The sequence below is a fragment of the Coloeus monedula genome, assembly GCF_965178545.1.
Source record: "Coloeus monedula genome assembly, chromosome: Z".
Lineage (NCBI taxonomy): Eukaryota > Metazoa > Chordata > Aves > Passeriformes > Corvidae > Coloeus > Coloeus monedula.
Window position 1 is genome coordinate 82,949,883 of NC_138822.1, and position 15,786 is coordinate 82,965,668.

Sequence of the window (15,786 nt, forward strand, 5' to 3'; positions counted from 1 at the left end):
ACTGCGTGAGTTCAACTCCTAAGTCCATCAAATGCTCATTTTTCCCTCCAATGCAATACCAGACTAAATGGGCAAGCTGCAGGCTAGACTCTCTTAGATCATTAAAGCATGACCAGACCAAAGCATTCTCTTTTGTTCTTTTAGCAAACCCTCAAGTGTTCCTTCCTTCAAACACACAGGGAAGGACATCAATGTTCAAGCTCACATCAGACCCAGGTACTTCTTTTCTAGAGTACAATCACCTCTCACTTCATAACCACATCTTTCAACCTTTCCATTCGTCTCATCCTCAGTATCTGCGGGGATAAGGGCAAACATTATTTTTATACACCTCACTTGTGTAGGATAACAAGAGTTTACATATTAGCTTTCCCTAATATTTTTATTGAAGTGTTCCTTCATTGTATGTTGTTTTTCTCCCTCCTTCCCTCACAGCCTTTCTACTACACATCTCTGGGGCCCTAGCCTCACAAAAAGAAAAAGAAAAAAAAAAACAGAAAAGTCCTTCTTACTTTTGGTCCTCAATTTTTTTCTTAGAGCACAGGCATTTCCTCTCCTATTCCATTATCTCCACACAAAAATTTCTTTCAAATCTCCCTCTTCTATTTTTCCAGTAACTAGAATTAATCTCCCCTTTTGCTCTAGTTCTTCAAAATCCTGCTGTTTCATGAAAACTTCTCACACACACACATCAACTCCAGGCTTACACTCCACAGCTACCAAGTCATTTTAGATAAATTTCAACATTTCCAATATTTCTCTTTCCACCATACTTTTAAGAAACCTACCTCAAACGTCAGAGATTCTTCTGGGATCTGAAACCTTTGCTTCTTCTTGCACCTCCATCTCCGATACCCCTTTCTTCTTCTCCTCCTCCTTCTTCTCTCTAAACCTGCTGCTGCATTTCCTAAATCATTTCCCAAGCTCTTCCTTTGAGTATTTTCCGAGTTTTCAGTGAAAGCCTTAAAACTCGGCCCAGCATCAGCCATTGGAGGAGACCTTCCCCAAGACAGCCAGTGGATACTCCTATCTCCCAGGGTATCACCGAAGCAGCACCTGGGGTTTTTGTCTTCCCTAATAGGCTCTAATTAGGGTGAGGAACGAGCCTATAGGTGCTAAGCAACCTGCCCCCTAAATTGAGGCTTGTTAGGGGAAAAAAAAAAAAGTCTGGTTTCAACCTTTTCCAGTAATATTTCTAGTGCTATGCACAGTATGTCCATACAAGCACTGCCTGTTCCCACAGCTGCGTTAGCTACAGAAAGACATCTGAACATCCAAATAAACCCTCCCAGCGTTCCACAAACGCTGCAAAAAAACCCAAACCAAAACAAAAAACAAACCCCAAAACAACAAACAAAACAACCCTACAGCTGCTCGCAGGATTGCAACAAGTGCTCTTATCAGCATTACACCTCATCAAACCCCTCCTGTGCTGCTTAACCAGCTGCTAATAGACAACAGAGTGTGAGCTGCAAGCAGGGATGGGGCTGGGGTGACTGGGTGGAAAGTGGATTTGTTTTGTGTGTGCTGTGTTTAAAGGAAAGAATTTTATGAGGTCAGCCTTAGGCTCCTCCATCATCTCTGATATCCCACAGACATGTACTTTTTAAGGTAACATTATAAGGGAATGGCAAAAATATTTAAGTGGTAGTCAGTGCCTAAAACCTCTTGTGCGAGGTCTAGAGCTGTGAAAGCACAGAGGCTTAAAGACACCCTTAATCGTGCTGCTGACATTACAAATGTGGGCTCTGGCTATAAGAAAAGATACTGTTGAGCTGGGTACTCAGGTTGGACGGGGCTTGGAGTAACCTGATCTAGTGGAAGATGTCTCTGTCCAAGGCAGGGCATTGGAACTGGATGTCTTTAAGGCCCCTTAACAACCCAAACTATCCTGTGATTCTCTGATTCTGCTTATTGGAAAGAAATCATTTATGTAGCTGCATTGTATCTGCACTTTCTATGCAGCTGTTTGGCGAAACAGAGTTTGGATGGGACATAATCTTCTGTCAAGGCATATGATGAATATAGTTATATGTAACTACATTGATGTCAGACTTAATAGACATATTAAAGTTTAGAAAAATCCAAATTATAAACCTAATGTGTTCTTTTATATATAGATATACACATTTATATATTCAGTTTTGATGAGGAAATATTAATTTTGCCTGGCCATCCTAACATACCAGGGTGATACACCTATATTTTGGTTATAAGCCCAAAAGCAAAATATTTAAATTTTGCTATGAAGTTGCTTACTTGATCATTATTATTTTTATTAAATTATGCCTATTGACATAGGCCTAGATTTCACAGTCTTGAACACAGCCTCCCTGACTGTGGGTGAGCATTTGCTTCCATGGACAGTTTTTGTGAAAATTACCCTCAATTTTTGTTCAAAGGATTTGAAGTGTCTCTTTTTCCATCAAAACTATAGAAAGCCACATATGAGGGTACCACTAGCCCTTGAACAGTAATGATGGAAAACTCTCCAGTCAAGCACAGTCCTGAACCCAGGCTATTTTCCCAACAGTGATGAACTTGGGATGGCTTGAATCCTAACTTCGATTACAGGAACTTCTCTTTCAGAGCCATAAAAAAAGATGCCCACAATCATGGAAAAAAAAGATGTGTTACTCACTGTACTGCTACATTAAGGCCAAAAAATTAAGCACAAGTTCTAGTAGGTGGGGACCTAAGTTAGTTAGAGGAACATCGATCCACTTGGAAAAAACTCCATGTTTTATGGAACAAATGTAATAAAAAAATATTTGTGTCAAACTGCATCCTTGGCAGGATGAAAGTATGTTGCATTTGCAGCACAACTGTGTGAGCTGTGAGCACACACTCAAGCCTGTATTGGCAGGTATCAGATTGGGAAAGTCTTAGAAAAAGGCTGGGGAAACATTCCAGAGTGGGAACAGAGTGACACCAAAAGGACAAGGCCGTATGGGGTACTGACGGTTATACTGAGGAATATGTTTGGAGGAAGATCTGGATATCTGAAAAAAAACAGGATATCTGTTTTTGAGGATGAGATGCTAAGCAAGTGTGGTATAGAATCCCAGAATGTTTTGGGTTGGAAGGGACCTTAAAACTCATCCAGTTCCATGCCCCCTTCCACTAGAGCAGGTCGTGTTGCAGGGATGTGAGAACCTGGTCATTGCTCTGCCCGAGACCTGAGCAGCTGTTGGATTTGGGAACAGGGCTGATAAAAGCCCTTCCCACCAAGCTGTTGGGTGTTGTGCATGTGTCCACCAATCCCTCTTCCCATTGTGCGGGAAAAGCACAGGATTCCTCACAAAAGAAGAGTCTGGGGAGGGGTCCTGAGACTGAGTTTTAGGTTTTGTCTTGCAGGATCATAGATTCTCCTCCAGCTGGACTGAAGCTGGACCATGTCCAAAAGGCACAGTTCACCCCTCCAGTAATTCACACGCTGAACCCAGGAGGCTGCAGCAACCAGGCAGCTGAGTTGTACTCCAAAAAGAGCGCTTCTCACAGCCCTATGTTCCCTCACAGTGGTGGTCTCCATTTTATTGCCCACTTGATGTGAGGGGTAGACTGCACTCTGTTGCTTCTCAGGCACAGCTTAGCTGTGTGGGAGAGCTGGGCATGTTTAGCAGTGGAGTGAGCTGGGCTGTGCCGATTCGGGTTACTGTGGCTTGATTTGGCTTGCTTGGGGTGGGGTTGGGTTGGGTTGGGTTGGATTGGCATGGTTTGGGTTGGTTTGGCTTGTCTGGGGTTGGTTTGGGTCGTTCTGGATTGTTTCGGGGCCAGACCACTGAATCCCCTCAGCCCGAGCCCCCTACCCAACCGCCCCCCACTCCGCGCCACCCAGGCGAGCCCGGCGCCCATTGGCCAGCGCCGCCTTCCGCCCACCCTGCTCTACTCATCATTGGGCAGATCGTCAGTCAATCTTTCACCTTCCGACGTTCCGATTGGCTGCGCCGGGGAGGCGGGGCGCGCCTGTCCCTCGCGGGGGTCGGCGGCGTGCGGGTCCGGGCGCTCGGTGTGTTATTCCGGGCGGCGTTCCCGGTAGAATTCCCGGCGGTATCCCCTGCCGCCATGGAGCTCTTCTGCCAGGCGCTGAGAACCACCCGCCAGGCGAGAGAAGCGGTGAGAACCGGCGGGGCGGGCGGCTCCGCGTCGCGGTTGCGCGTCGCGGTTGCCATGTCAACGGGGGGGGCGGGGCGCTCTGCGCATGCGCGTCGGGGTTGGGATTGTCATGGCGGCGGGGATGGGGCTGGGCATGATGGGCAGGGGCGGGGGTGGATCCCGCACAGCCCCTTTCTGAACGGTTCTGGAGCAGCAGGCACGGCCAAAGGAGACAATCCGTATTCCTTCCTCCCCTGCTTCTTGTTTCAAAAAGCCACAGCTATACTGCCCCATCCCTGGAAGTGTTCCAGTCAACGCTGGACGGGGCTTGGAGCAACCTGGGCTCGTGGAAGGTGTCCCCGCCCATGGCAGGGGCTTGGAACTGGATGGTCTTAAAGTCAATCCCAGCCCAAACCATCGTGTGATTCGATGATTCTATGGTTCTTGTCCAGAAAGCCCAAAACCCGCAGGATTTTGAATTTCGTAACCTGTTCTTTTGCTTCCATCTGCTGGTTAAATTATACCGGAGTGAGAGAGGCTGCAGGGATGCTAAAAGCCTTTTCCTTAAGGCTAGGGGGGCTGTGCATGCATACGTACACCAATCACTCTTCCCACTTGAGAATGAAAAGTACAGGATTCTCCACAAAAGAGGAGTTTTGGGAGGAGCCCTGAGACTGAGCTTTAGGTATTGTATCAACCTCTTGTAGAATCATAGAATGTGCTGGGCTGGAAGGTACCCACAAGGATCATCATGTCGTAACTCTTGGCCTTGCACAGCATAGCCCTGAAACTCATACCATGCTTTTGAGGGCATTGTCAAAACACTTCCTGAACTCTGGCAGCTTTGGGGCCATGCCCACTGCCCATTCCCTGGGGAGCCTGTTGAATGCCTGACCACCCTCTGGGGGAAGAACCTTTTCTTGATGACCAGCCTAAACCTCCCCTGACCCAGTTCCACGAAGTTGCCTTAGGTCCTGTCACTGGTCACCAGAGAGAGAAGAGATTGGTGCCTGTCCACGAGTTTTCTCTCCTCAGAAAGTGTTAGTAGGATAGCTATATTTACCTAGGAGTGGGATCCTCCAGCACAGTCTCTCTCTGAGCCCTAAAGTGGATTCAGGTCTCAGCCATTGAGAATGGAGCCTGAAGGCATGGTATTGAAACAGCATTAACATGCAGGAGGAGGAGAGGAGAAAAGGGGACCTGATTTTTAACCTCACCAGTGGGGATTTGCATGGCCCTCATCCCAAGGATGGTGCTGGCTACTAAATGCAGAAACATTTGTGGGATTGGGAACTAGAGGGCAAGAGCTCTTCCCTGTTAGCTGTGTCACAGGGTTTGGTTTGATGTGCTTTTGGTAAACTGGCTTCTCCATAGCCTTTTGGCAGGATGGATTTGAAGATAACAGTCTATATTTTGGGTATAGAGAAGAGGGAGTAATTTGTGTTTCACAGAGGAGCAGAAGTTTGGAGACTTTTCTTAAAACTAGTGACTTGAAGAACCACTTGAAGCTGCCAAGAGGGTTTTTGGATTCTTGTTCCCAGTCATAAGTTCTATGGTGAGCTTGCTGTATGTCTTTAATTATGAAAGCTCATTATAAGCCTTGAAAAACTTTGGCAACTTTATTGTTTGTAGCAGCCTTGTATAATCTGGAAGAGAGAAGAGGGCAAAGCGCCCTTTCTTTGTCCTGGGAAATTCTATTCAATGCAGCCAAGTTATACATTGTTTAAAACTCACCAGTTCCATTCTCTGCTTGTGTTTCTCAAAAAGTACGGTCAACAAGCCAGACAAGAACTGAACATTCAGCCTTCTGAAAAGCCTGTCAAGGCTGCAAATATCCAAAGGGCTATGGGGAAGTGAAAGCTGTGGGAATACAGGGTGGTGGAGGGAGGAGGAAAACTAGGTGAGCCCATCAAGCCTATCTGTCCTGGCACATGGTGCCAGCTTCATCTTGAGGAACCCCATACTGTCAGCATCCTGTGATCCCAGAGACAAAGAGGGAGAGGGTTGTGCATGTGTATTACAATCAGTGCTTTCCCTGTGTGATTTTACAGCTCTCTGGTTTCCTCTTGTCTGAATTCCTAATCTGAGATCCCTCTGAATGCATCCTGGCTGCCCCAGTTGGATGTACTTAGAGTGCCTACACTAAAGCAGAATAGCTCTTATTCCCAAGCTCCTCAGACCATGATTTACTCTTGAAACTCTCTATTTCTCATCCTAACAAACATATTCATGCAGAATATAGAGGGTCAAATGATAATGAAACGTTACTGCGTTAAATTAATCTTTTATTAGGTCCATTAATTTCAGGAAATTACACAAGAGGCTTGGTTGATTTATAGTATAAATGCATTTTAGTAAAAGGTGTGGAAATGACTAAACAAACAATTGCACCTAAAGATGCAAACTCTATTAGAGTTTAATTTAAAATGACTCAAAGAAAAGGAATATGTGCCACTCTTTTGTTAGGCTAGAAATAAATAAAATAACACTATAAGTGTTGAAGCTAATTAGTTAAGCACCCAACTATTTCGTTTTTAAAACAAGATCACATTTAAGTGCCTTAAGGTTTTATTAATTTCATGGACACCAAAATCCCCTATAGTAATTGAAAATTTAATTACCTACATTTTTCTGTTCTTTTAAGAATGGAAGCTTATTAAACTTTAAACATTTAAACATCTATTGAAATACCAGTGGCTATAAACAACATGCAATTCTAAATACTAATTAAACAGGAAGGCTAAATCACTATAAAGCTAAACTGAATTTTAAGTAACTTTGCACTAGTAAGTACTCCTGTTTTTTTTTCATGCTGTGTAAGATTTGCCATTTCCTCTCTAAGCACAGCAGAAGCCCTGAGCAGTGTTAGTATCTGCCTGTACTGTGGCAGGCACAATTTTGTGGACATAAGTGCAGTGGGTCAGTCCCTAGAGGATAAACTGGAGTTCAGGACAGCAGACAAGGGTGGGCAGAGAGCTGTTTTAAGGGAACAGATAAAGCTGCTGGTGGCATTTATACAGACAGAGGTTCATCTGCCTCATGGAAAGAGTATGTGATAAAATCAGACGGGTGAAATGCAGGAAAGGGATTGGTGGGACTGGTCAGGCAATGATCTGTGTGCCACTGGTTCACCAGATTCATACCTTGGTAAAAGTTGCATGTTAAAAGAGCCTTGATTTTTCGTTGTTTTATAAAAACCTCACAGAACTGGGCTACCAGAGATACCTTTGTTTTGTTTTTCAGGTCCAACCTAATGCAAGTCATTGTCAGTGGGTCAACTGATTTACAGCTTTGTTAATTTTCTTTGGACACATGTCTGACTTTTCAAAATCAGCCATTGCTGTTTGCATTCTGATTAACATACGTTAAAGACAGAATTAACCTCTCAGTCTAAACTCTTCTCATTTTTAGATGGGACTCTTTTGGGATGTAAAGGTTAATTTTTCCTTCTGCTTGGTCAGCACAACCAGAACAATACTGGCATGTCAAGGTTGAAGTAGGTGGCTCACATGCAGACACAATGTTATCCTACATCCGAATCAAGTCTGTACTTAAATCATTTGAGATGCTGCCAATCACTGTATCACTATTTATACTAGAACTTAAAATGCTTTAGGGATAGCAGAAATAATCCAGGGGGATGAACAGCAGCAGATGACACGCCAGAACACAAATTCTTTTCAAGGAAAGTTCCAAGCATGGATCATGAACCCTGTCAGTCCATCAGGAAGAGGCAATTCCTCTCTTGTCAGAATATCCATGTTTATTACATGAAACACTTGGTGTGTTTGTCTTCTGGGGCAGCCACTGTGTTTGCATACTGTGTTTTAAATATTCAGTGGTAGCTGTAACCTTGCCCTTTGATATGTTAGCAAACACAACAGTTAATCTTCCTCAGCATAAACCTTAGGAGCAGTTGCATTTTGAAGGATGTACAGGTGGGATTCTCAGCAAGTGATGACTCCAGCTTCCTTCTTGCACGTCCAGATGTGTTTTGGAAGATTCAGGTCATCCAGGAGAAATGCTAAAAGGGCCACAATTCAAAATCTTTTTTTCAACCACCAGCATCTCAAAAAATTTAGAAGGAAAAGACCCTTTCATCTCAGGGTGTGTGTGTTCTCTCTTTGCTCATAGCAGTTCTCAGAATTGGTTCATTTCTTGTAGCACCTCCCAGGAACCAATCTGCTTCATTCAGGAGTTACTGATCTATGAAACATTTAAACAGCACTCTTTTCTCCCCAAAATGGTTCAGAAAAACTGTCTTTGTACCGCCACTGAAATGGTACTGTAACTTCCTTTTGGAAGTACTCTCAAGAGGGTATCTAGGGTAGTAAAGGTAGAAAGGGGTTATGGTTTCTTCACTTTTCCCCAGCCAGGTTTAGCCTTCATTCTAGAAGGCCAGAATGAAGATTCTACGAATCTTTTTTTGCAATATGTGAATTGCAAATATGCTTTGACTCTGCTGGAGACGTTAAGAGCAAATCCCAGCTCTTCCTTAGTCGTGACACTAGATGGCCCCACGACTGAAGCAAACGTCCCAGGAAATACCTGCTGTACTGCGATACCTTTTCTCTGATCTACACAGTACTTTTTACAGGCTGGCAGGTTTTATTTTAAAATAAAACAGTAGCTGATGGTCCTATAACAAGTGTTGAAATTAGCAGTTGAAATACCATGTGATACCCAGTGCTGTGGACAGAGCAGACACAGCAGATAGGTCTTACCTAGTAAAGGAATAGTTCATAAAGAGGTAAATTGGTTTTGCACCACCCAAAAAATACCTTTGATTTTTGGAATAAATGATTCTCTAGTATCAACAGTTTGCTGTAATGATTGCTCTCTCTTCCAAGTGACTGGAAAGAATAGAAAAATAGTCTTTCTGTGTGTATATTTCTTTTGCACATCTTGTGGGATTTAAAAACATCAGCCTTGGTCAGTAGTAGTTCCTTGGCATCTCCGTGTGCCAGGCACAGGCAGAGAGCAGCACAAGCCTTTGGATACAGATGGTGGGGCTCTGTTGGCAGTATGAAAAGGACAGAGATCCGTGTGTTTCTTACCTACAGGCAGCACTCTTGGGCTGGGCTTTTTCTTGGGGGTGGATGCAGGCTCTGCTCCATTGGGATAGAAGGGAGGGAAACTGGGGGAGTCAAGAATGAATCAAGAAGTAGCAGCCTGTGTAGCTTTACTGTGCAGTGTGATCAGGGATATTTGTGTGCTGTGCAAGCAACAGAAATTGCTGCTCTTTCCCTGTTCATTGAGTAAGTGCCACTTTTTCATGTTCACACTGGGTCCTCATAAGTAATCACAGAATCATAGGAAAGACAGAATATCTCAAGCTGGAGAGGACCCATGAGGATCATCGAGTCCAACTCCCAATGCCTCCCAGCCTGAAAGAGAAGGGAAATCATTAATTTGCCTAAGTGTGTGTTTGGCCATACGTGCCTTTTCTGTGGTCACAATTTCGAGTCCCAGCGAGGCAGACCAAAGGCAACGTGCTGATTTCTAGAGCTCTCATTGTAGCAACTTCTGTTATGACCCTAAAATCTCGTGAGTTTTCTGCAGACACTGAGCATATATGGCATATTTCATCAGAGTAAGGCTTTATTCCAGCATCTTGCATGATTTCTGTTTCCACTGCCCCTGTTCCTCTGCTTGATATTGCATCTGATACTCTCTCAGATGAAGCTTCACTGAATGAAGACAAAAATGTTTTATGCTGCCTTGTTTTTATTGCTGAACCGTTTGTGAATGAATTTGGCTTCTCCAGTCTGTGCCAAGAAGTCCATGGGACTGACTCCATATTGAAATTTCTATGTGTTGACACCTGATTTTGGTCACTCCTGTGTTAAAATTGTGCAAGTTTCGTGTTACCCCAATCCACTAATACTTCCAGTGTCTGCGTTTTATTTGTCGTGTTTATATATCAAGGCCTATGAAATGGGAGGTGTCAGCAAGTGTTACAGCTGGTCTTTGTAGTAGAGTCATGCAGATCCCAGACCTGTTCTCCAGCCCTCCTTCTCCAGGCACTCAGAGAACAGGTTTCTGGTTGCAAGGGAAGGACACAGCCAGGATGGAGCACGAGGTTTCCTTGTACAGCCCATGAAGCATTGAGGTCTGCAAGAGTCCCACCCTGAAATTCACAGCAGCCTGAACATGTTGGGAGCCATAACCATAGTAAGGGAAGTAAGTTATTTGTTCAGCCTTAAAGTAATTTTCTCTTCTCTAGCAAAATGTTTCTACCCATCCAGTAGCCCTGATAATGTGTAAGAAAAATTAGATTGAAAACCACTTTCCTTGTGTTTATTAACAGTGAGTTGTTTTACAGTTCTTACATGCTGTTGTCTTAATTTGTTTGTTTCCAGAGGCTACATTTAGATGCTGTTTACAGCAATAAAGAGAATATTACATTTGATCTAGAGTTCTGTCTTAATTCACAGGCGGAGATGCGAACAGAAGCTCGTCGGAAAAATCTCCTCATTCTAATTTTGCATTATTTAATTGAGGAAGGGTATGTTTTTTAAATAATAGTGCTTCACCCTTGTGGGATTGTGTGTATCTGACCTGCTGTACTGCATCTTTCTGTCCTCTGTTGGCTGAAAGGGACAGTGTGGGTCTTTGGGTTGATGTGAGAAAGTGGTAAACGACTATTACATATCCTCACAGTTTGCTTTGCTAAATTGTTTCAGTTTCTGGAACAAAAATGCCCTGTATAGTTTAAAAATACCTTAGATCAACCAGCAAAGTTTTTTTTAAAATAGAGTTTATACTTTTATAAAAATAGGGTTGTGGACAGGTTAAAGATACCATAAACTTACTAGTGCCATTGTTTGCTTCTTCTCTCAGAAATCAGAGGTTTTAATCTTTGTTTGTTTTGGTTTTTTTTAATTACCAGATATGTTGATGCTGCAAACGCTCTGGAGCAAGAGACAAAATTGGGTTTACGTGGCTTTGAAGTTTGTGACAACATTGATCTTGAGACAATTTTGATGGAATATGAAAGCTACTATTTTGTAAAATTTCAAAAGTATCCTAAAATTACCAAAAAGGTCCTGGACACCGGTATGTGGCTCTGTTCCAAAAAGAAAGCTTTGGTTTCCAAAGTCTAAAGCAAAATCTTAAATATTTCCCTGCTGTGCTTACAGCCCTTGTCATATGTATCAGCATTTAATGTTCCAGCTCTTACAATTACAGATCTGTAGTTCTAGCACATAAGGCACCACAATTGAGACATGCGGCTTTGAGACCTTCTGCTTTTCCTTCTTTCTTTATATAAAGGAAACTAGAAGGTGGCATTTTTCTGTCTTTTAAAAGCTACATTGGTATTGGAAAATGTCAGCTAAGCACAAAGCATTATGGCAAAGATATATTTATCCACTTTCCTCTCATGGGGAGAGAATGGTAAATGAATGATACAGAATAAGGCAAATCAGAATGTGAGCATACTGTTATGACCCTGAGAGCCTGAATGGGTTTGCACTTGAGCACAAAATGTAACTTGGAGAAGCCATAAGAACAACTATGTGAGAATAACTGATGAAGAGCTTGAAGGATATAGGTTTGGATTAGACATTAGGAAAAATTTCTTCATGGAAAGGGTTGTCAAACCTTGGCACAGGCTGCCCAAGGAAGTGGTGGAGGAACATCCCTGAAAGTGTTCAAAAAATACTTGGATGTGGCACTCAGGGATGTGGGTCAGTGGTGGTCATTTCAGGCCTAGGGGAGTGATTGGACTCGATGGTCTTAGAGGTGTCTTCCAACTTACAGGGTTTAGTGATTATTTGCATGAAAAAGGGCATGTACATCTACAACGTATGGATTGGTGTTACCACAAAGAGGAAGAACAACCCTGCAGGATAAAACAAAAAGGACTTGTTATGAATCAAGAATGAAAATGTATTACAAAGAATTTTTTCACATCGTAGTCAAACTGAGCAGTAGTCAAGACTGAATCCATGACCTGAGTGAAAAAAAAACCCCAAAAAGTCATTCTTGGACACTTGAAAGCTCTCATTATTCTCTTTTTGGTCAGTAAAGCTTCTCAGGCATGGAGTACTCTGCTATTACCTAAGCTCAGATTTGTGACCATGCTGGCAGGGAGGCATCGTCCTTTTTCCCTGAAGCGTAAGCCTCTTCTTCTCCTGCGTGAAGTTTGCCCTAAATTGTGTGCATGGCCAGACTCGTATATCTAAACAAAATCCTTGGTGTGGTGCTCCTTCCTACTGAATTCTTTGCAACACTCTTGGCAAGTCCTACAGAAACAAGCTGGTCGTTTCCATGCTGAATTCCAGTTGGAAGCATTGTAGATACACCCACAAGATTACAGGCTTCTCCATGAGCTCTGCTGCCCCTAAAGACAGCATGCTGCCAAGCTCCTTCAGGAAAAGAGCTGTTTGGGAAGGATTATTTTAGGCAAGTGTGTGAGAATCATGAGTGGAAGAGCATTTTACAGAGAACACTGAAAGGGGACGTGTTTTGGAACAACCAGGGGCATGCTAGTAGCATACAAACCCTTGGCTTTATGAGTTCACATCTGGGCTTTGAGAGTTTGACATTTTGTGAAAAAAAGCTATATTTTGACAGAAATTGTTTCAAATCGTATAAATGCAAAAGATAATATAGTTTGACAACCAGCATTGCAATGTGGCATTTATTCTGTCTTGTTATGTTGAACATGATTCCTCTTCAGAGGAGCAAGGCAAATTCATATTTCCCAATTCAGCAATGAAAAAAATTATTAGCATTAAATAAGCATTCTGTGTGATATATTAAATTATTGTACTTAATCTAATTTTGGGTAGCGTCCATTTTACCATGAACATGATACTGGTTTTAAAATGTAAGCAGAGAAACCAAAGACTGAATGAGCTAAAATGTAACATGCTTAAAGCAAAACTACTCTCACCAACACCAGTTTGTTTTCAATAAGTTTTTTGCAAGCTTGCAGTGCTTTTACTCACACTGTTCCCGTTTATGCGTTATTATTTCCAAGGTCATTAATGTGTGCTTAAAATATTTTTAAAGGGGAAAAAAAAGGTTCAAATTGCCCTTTTTTATATCCTTAATTATTTTCCATTTTAATATTAATTTTGCCACAGCAGAAAATAAACAACAGCTGAGAAGTGGGGGAAGAGCAAAAAGGTAAGAGAAATGTGTGGGCTATTTTTATGGGCAAAAAATTTTCCCAGTAAAAGCAATATGCACAATGGTTAAAATAATGTTGTAATACCAGGGGAGTAGCAAAGCCTAGAGCCATGCTTCTGACTGTGTGGAGCATTTTTTCTGTATGTGTTAGAGGAAACTAGAGACTCATTTCTCAAATGGAGAAGCAGACAATTTACAGAGCTTCTGCAGTGTGGATAAAGCGGTGGGGCGTGTTTGAAAAAAGCAAGCATTGAACTCTGCTGTGATTGAAATTAATGCCATAACTTCAGTGGAAGCAAAGTTAGCCCAGAAGTGCTTTATTTGACAGCTCTGGTTTTTAATCTTTTGGTATTTTGAAGAAAAAGGAGAAATTTTGGAAGTCTTGTATTGTTTTTCTTTATTCTAGGACAGCAAGTTCTTTTCAGAATGTACCAAAGGTCAAACAACAGACAGTGCAACGAGCAGTGTCAAAAACTTCACCTGGGAGTACAACAGAACCTAAATCCTCCACCAAGGGGAGCCCCAGACAGGTTTAAACAAGTTTTATCTTGGCAGCAGTACAGCTGAAATTAATGTGATTTTATCTGGGGAGTCTATAGGCAGCAAGAGGTTGGGAGTAACACGATTAATATTTGTGCAACTAATGGGTTTTACTGATTATGTCATTTAAGGGTGCAAGACTTCAAGAGAATTTCTGGCTGTGAGTTGGGGGGCAGTCACAGGCAAAAATTAGAGGGAAAGGAGGTATATAATTCAACGTACACTGAAAGCAATCAGGGTTTTTCCATTAATACCAATATATTCATCTTTTAGTGCCAGAAAGCCAAACAAAGAAGTAAAGAAGAAAGCCTGGTATCAGTTGTAAGCATCTTCACAGTGCATAAGTTGTTTGAGACTGGGGGAGTCATTTGGCTCTGTAATGCTCGTGTCTGAGAGTCTCATTTTGGTAAGATTGCTGTGAAATCTACTTTATTATCATCCCTTTACAGAGGGTGAAGCAGGAACAGCAGGTTGGTTGGTGGGCAAGCCCTGGGTCTACTGCAGATTTTTTTTATGGGCTTGGCTATAATTCTGCACCAAGAGGAACTCAACTCTGTTGTTACCCCTAAAAATACCCCAAAACATTACCTTTTGGATTTTACAGCAGTAACTGCTGTGAAGTGAATACATAATCCTAAAATAGCTCCTCATTTCTGAGTTGACATGCTGTGCCTTGTACTTGGCCTGTCATTTCCACTGTTCATAAGTATTGCTTCTTATGTAAAATGCAGTTTTCTGCTCTGTACATGGAATAACTTCTCTGCTGAGCTCCAGAGCCGTGGCTTTCACTGCTGTCACCAGTCAGGTGAAGTCTAACTAAATGTACAGTGGTGTTTGAATGATTGGTATTACTCTTGGAACTTCATCTAGGCCTATATGAAGAGATGGGATGATACCTATAATGTAATATCTTCAATTCATCTACTTAGCAACACATCTGTTTAAAAATGCATTTTTCTTTAGAATAGTGATGGTGCAGATACTCTAGATCAATCTGACTTTGGCTTAAGCATCTCAGGAATCAGCAAAACTGGAGTGGACAGCTCTCACCCAAGAAAGGTTGGTGGAAGCCTGGTGTGTGGTTTATCAGAGAAATATGAATGTAGGAAAAAACCCACAAAGGTTTTCAAAAATATCAAATGGTAGGGTTTTCTGTCTATTTTTATATAAAATGTTTCTGTATAGTCAGCTGAAGGGTCAGTTTTATAATTTGGGTAATAATTCTTTGCATATGAGGCACTTTTTGCATGAAATACTATTTAAAACATACTCAGGGAGGAATATTTCTTTTTTAAAAACCCAGTGGTAAATAACTATGGTTGAAGATAAATTTTGAATTCCTGAATGAGGTGATGAAAGGCTCTGCAGTTAAATTGTTGAATTGACTGAGTTGTGTGTTCTGTCCCCATTGCTACCATGGGTTTTGTGTCAATTTTTGCCACAATTAGGACTGAATATGCAGTAAGGAAACCCACTGCTGTAATTGCAAGCAAAATTTGGTCCAGTGTATTTTTAAGAGTAGTGGTACCATTGTGGTAAAGTCTACTGTAGCATTTTTTTCTCCTTTAGGGCCAAATAATTGACTTCCACAAGATGATTCAGGATGCTGTCAGAGTGTCACCAGATGGAATTCCCTTGGACAGCCTTAATTATGATCCAGACCCATCAGTAAGTTTTCTGTTCATATTTCCATCCAGTCAGTATGAACTTGAGTTTTGCATAGCCAGGAACAAAATAAAATACTGCAACAATGCTGGTTTTGTTCCCAAGTGCTAAAAAAGGGCTTAGATTTCTGAGAGGTGTATTTCCTCCTTGAAGGGACAGTCACACTTGATAGTGGTCTAATTTGATGACAGTTGTTTACTCTGGTCGTGAAAGCAGGCAACAAATAAAAAGGATACCTTATGATGAAAAAAAAAGAAAATAATTGCAGACACCTGCAGAACTTCTGGGGGTGAAATTCTGGTTCCTTTCAAATCAGTATGTCTCTAGCATTCGCCTCAGCTGAGA

The 15,786-nt window shown here is 42.1% G+C and overlaps 1 protein-coding gene across 1 annotated transcript in view; it reads left to right on the forward strand.

Moving 5' to 3' along the window:
• Positions 1–4,065: 4,065 nt before the first annotated feature.
• The window catches only part of KATNAL2 (katanin catalytic subunit A1 like 2), a gene marked incomplete at both ends in the record, with an annotated part of 28,530 nt that continues 16,809 nt past the window's right edge, over positions 4,066–15,786 (forward strand). The window contains 7 exons of the mRNA XM_082300950.1: positions 4,066–4,116; positions 10,533–10,603; positions 10,988–11,154; positions 13,191–13,233; positions 13,643–13,766; positions 14,740–14,835; positions 15,346–15,444. Coding sequence (XP_082157076.1) covers positions 4,066–4,116; positions 10,533–10,603; positions 10,988–11,154; positions 13,191–13,233; positions 13,643–13,766; positions 14,740–14,835; positions 15,346–15,444 — 651 coding nt within the window. The remainder of the gene's footprint in view (positions 4,117–10,532; positions 10,604–10,987; positions 11,155–13,190; positions 13,234–13,642; positions 13,767–14,739; positions 14,836–15,345; positions 15,445–15,786) is intronic.